The following is a 4,353-nucleotide window of genomic DNA, read 5'->3' as shown; positions in this document are numbered from 1 at the left end:
GGCTGCGAAATCCCGGCGCCGAGCCTGCCCTCCCTTCCCCAAACGCCGACCCCTTCCCAGGCAGCGAAACCCTGACACCGAATCCTTCACCACACACCGACCGTGGACGCTGCAGACACACAACACATCCTTTAATCCGAGAATGGCTTGGGTTCGAAGGGATCTCAAAGGTCATCCAGTTCCAACCCCCTGCCATGGGCAGGGACACCTTCCACTATCCCAGGGTGCTCCAAGCCCCATCCGGCCTGGCCTTGGACACTTCCAGGGATGGGGCAGCCACAGCTTCTCTGGGCACCCTGTGCCAGGGGCTCAGCACCCTCAGGGTGGAATTCCTTCCCAATATCCCATCCATCCCTGCCCTCTGGCACTGGGAAGCCATTCCCTGTGTCCTGTCCCCCCAGTCCCTCTCCAGCTCTCCTGGAGCCGTTTTAGGCCCTGGAAGGGGCTCTTAGGTCTCCCTGGAGCCTTCTCTTCTCCAAGTGAACACCCCCAGCTCTCCCAGTCTCTCTCCAGAGCAGAGGGGCTCCATCCTTTGGAGCATCTTTGTGGCCTCCTCAGAACTCGCTCCAGCAGCTCCACATCCTTGTGATGTTGTTGGCCCCAGAGCTGGAGGCAGCTCTGCAGGTGGAGTCTCATGAGGGCAGAATAGAGGGGGACAATCACCTGCTGGACCCTGCCTGGCTGAGGAGACAGGGGTGGCAGAACCAGTACAAAAAGGCTTTGTCTGCAACTGCAGCCAGCAGTCACCCAGCACTGGGTCCATCACCCGGCAGCTGCAGCGCTCACCGCTCCCACCTCGCTCCCAGGTACACGCTGCTCAGCCAGGCAGAAATCACACTGGAATATTTATCCAGCATCAATCAAGTTTGTCTCTAAGGCGTATCATTTGGAGGGAAGGAGGGTGGTGAAAGATGTCTGCAGACATGATGCTTTTGTTAATTAAGTTGTGCACATTCCAGCTCTTGTTGATGGCAAAGGGAGCACCCGCGGCCTCACCTGCGAGCTGCAGGAACCTGCCCAGGCAGTCATTCGGTAATCCCACATATAGATGTGTTTTGGCAGGCAAGCACAGCTGGGGTGTAGGTTCACTCACTTGGCAGCTCTCCCCCTTCTTTCCTGTGGGCATTTTGTAAGTGTTAAGTTAGTGGTTTCCTTGCCCTGGCTCAAAACTGAGTCTGGTTGTCCATGACAGCCTTGGTTCAGGTCAGGATGGAGAGGGATCAACATCGTGCACGACTCACCAAGAGCAAGGGAGAAGCAGCAGCCTCGGGCTCGATCTCGTGACCAACCAACCTTTTGTTGTTTTGGAACAAACCACTGGAGTAGGTTTGTTGGATTGCTTGGGAGAGCTGAATTTTTTAAAAGACAAAACCAGTTCAGCAATCAAAAAGGTCTCAATGTCAAATGATGCCAAACTCACCTGCTCTGTTGCGCAGCTCTGGACTGGACCAGAATAGTTTTAAAATAAAGAGTACTAGGTCAGTCTACAAGAAACTAATACAAAGATAAGCAGAAAAGAACTATATTAAATCCTCTACATTAGATTTTGGCTATGGATGCAGGAATTTTGTGGATCAATTGCTGCTTCCCCCCCCACAACACACACACACATTGAAAATGAACACAAAACCAGGCTTTGTTCATTTTACAAAAATAGCTCTTATGAGATTTAATGCCTGTCTCCATTTTACAGATGTTCCAGACAAAAATCAACCTGCATATTTTATATATAAGAACAGAACTTGTGACAAGCTGGAACATCCTCTCTGAGCTTGAGTGAGTGTAGAAGGTCACCTGGGTAAAACCTGCCTTTAGCTTGTTCAAAATATCTGTGGTAATGTCAAGTGTTCCCAATAATGATCCAGAAAAACAAAAAAAAGACATAAATCCCAGACTTCACAACAGAAACAGTGATTCCTTACAGTACAGATAAGGAATATCTGGTTAGGTAATTAAAAAATGCACCAAGGTTTTCATCAACTATTAAGCAAAAATGGCTACTATAGAGTTATATAAGGGAGCACCTACAGGTTGAATCTCTTCTGCTTAACTTAATTAGGAAGCTAAAAAAGACAGAAGAGAACCTTATCCTGGCGAGGTTATCTTAATTACCTGGAAGTTCTGCAACCACAGGCAAAACAAGGCGAGTATTTTCCCCTCTGAGAGGCAAGCAGGCTGCATTTTGAGACTTGTTATTTTACAATTCACCCTCCCAGACAAGATTTCCAAAGCAAATGCTAAAACCGTCTCAAGTTAAGATATAAATAAATAAAGAGGAGTGACAGGACTCCCGTGGGATATCCTGACTTATGCTACAGCAGAAAATAGTCTCTTAAATCTGAGCACAAAGTCGTTTGAAATAATTTACATGTGATCCATACCCTGTGACGTGTCTCTTATTTTTGGTTCTTGTTCTCTCAGGCATTTAGGAGATTTATGAGGGATTTCAGTGAGATTAACCATATGCACTCCCAGGAGTTCTGGATGTTGTCACAGGCCTGCCAAGGAATCCAAAGGTGAGGCCTGCTGCCACACCATGATGCTTAATGAGGACAGGATGGGATTTTAATTAATTTAGCTGGTTCTTTGAGCATTGCTGTGTTTTAGTCTCGAGTGTGCACATCTAGATTGAGCTGAGTTCCAGGAGAGACAGAAGCACTGTGGATTAGCACTTATTAGTCCAGTCTCACAGCAAGTAGAAAAGACTCAAGTCACTCTTCAAGTTGGTTTGAGGACGAGGAGAATAGTGATGAAGCCTCACTATCCACCTAAAGCACATGCTGCAGGCTCAGCAGAGGTAACCAGGGTTCCCTGCTCTTCTCTGAAGGCAGCAGGGGAGGTTGGGCACCCTTTAATTCCGGGACTCTGAGGACGTTGGGCTGCGAACTGTTGACATCAGGTGGGACTTGTACGTCTTGCTCAGGCCGGTCATCCAGAACTTGAGAAGCTTGACATTGTCCTCCTCTGCAGCTCCCAGAATGCTCAGCAGTTTTTGGGTATCCTCCTTGGGTCTGCTGTCCACTTTAGTGAATTTAAAGAGGACTTTCACTTTACTGCAGGAACAAGAGATTCCTGTCATTATCAAATGGACTCGCACGCATCAAACAGGGAACAAGGAGGAACTGGAGCTTCTCTTGGGACCTACTGCAACTAAATGTTAATAAATCCTTCAACCAGTGTTTCATGGAAACTATTCTCATGCTTTGATGAAGGAGGGGGATTAGTTAGGGAGATGACTCATTTGCAGTAATAATGGGCATATTTCTAGTTTGGTTTTTTCACTCTAGCAGAAAGTAGAACAATTAATAGTGACAACTGGGAATCTTCCCTGGGAGACAAATCCAGGGCCCATCTGGCCTTCAGGTAAATTCACAAACTCGTGATATTCCATCAATTATTTCACATGACTGACTGGTCTTCCTTTACAGCTACCTGCACCTCTGAAATGCAGTGCCTGAAGGCAGAACCTGGGCATGTGTTTGGGTGTTACCTGTGCTGGGGTATGGCCACGCTGACAGGCAGAGAGGGATTTGCATATTTAATCCTCCTAACCAAGGTGAGGCAGACAGGTGTTTGTCATGCAGGTAACCTACAGATGTGTGTACTGAAGCATAAAGGTTAAGAACTGCTGAAAGCCAAAAAGAGATTTAGGACTAGAGTAGAAAATTCTTAACTCCTGACTTAATTTGTTCCTGTAAATCCAACTACTGCTGAACTGCAGCAGAAGTCACCTGGACTGAAGTGTGTCCTGCACTCTGCTGTAACTGTTCCAGGAGCAGTGCCAAAGCTGCTCCCCTGAAAGCAAGGTAGCTCTACTTACTTCATCCACTCCTCCTTCAGGCAAACAAGGCACTGATCCACAACATCCACGGAGAGGTTCTGGTTGGTCAGGGCAGCTTCGATCTTGTTCAAGATTGTTGGGCCAACTGCAGGAGCAGAAAAAGGGGGAAAGGGTGAGAAAGAGGACACACAAGCCAAAGGTTACTGCTTACACCCTTACTACTACTTCTTAAATATATCCCCCAGTGGCCTGCTGGGATTTCATTTCCATGGAAGAGGAGCTGAAGATCATCCCATTAGAAAACCATCTGATCCAAGAAGCAACATGGAATTCAGTGAAGGACCCTGGGACATCAAAACAGGTTCAGGGGCCTTTGTTTTCTTCAGCCCCACTTCTTAACTGCTGCTTATCTTTTGTTGTGCTCTTATCAAAAGATCCTTAAAAACAAAAGGTTATGAAAAAGCCTTCATGCTTTGTACATACATATAAAAATATGAACCCTCAACTTACTCTTGATTTAATGTTCCTGTTGTTAAGGGCAGTTCCAGGATACTTAGAGAAAAAATAAACCA

General features: G+C 46.8%; 1 protein-coding gene across 1 annotated transcript in view; it reads right to left on the bottom strand.

Moving 5' to 3' along the window:
* Positions 1-1,611: 1,611 nt before the first annotated feature.
* Positions 1,612-4,353, bottom strand: part of FLCN (folliculin) — a 10,082-nt gene continuing 7,340 nt past the window's right edge. Inside the window, exons 10-11 of the mRNA XM_008633440.2 lie at positions 3,821-3,926; positions 1,612-3,053 (exon numbers count right to left, since the gene is read on the bottom strand). Coding sequence (XP_008631662.1) covers positions 2,852-3,053; positions 3,821-3,926 — 308 coding nt within the window. The 3' untranslated portion in view covers positions 1,612-2,851. The remainder of the gene's footprint in view (positions 3,054-3,820; positions 3,927-4,353) is intronic.

This window comes from Corvus brachyrhynchos, unplaced genomic scaffold, assembly GCF_000691975.1.
Source record: "Corvus brachyrhynchos isolate BGI_N302 unplaced genomic scaffold, ASM69197v1 scaffold5, whole genome shotgun sequence".
NCBI lineage: Eukaryota > Metazoa > Chordata > Aves > Passeriformes > Corvidae > Corvus > Corvus brachyrhynchos.
The sequence above is the reverse complement of the archived record's forward strand: the minus strand, read 5'-3'. Positions and strand labels throughout refer to the sequence as shown.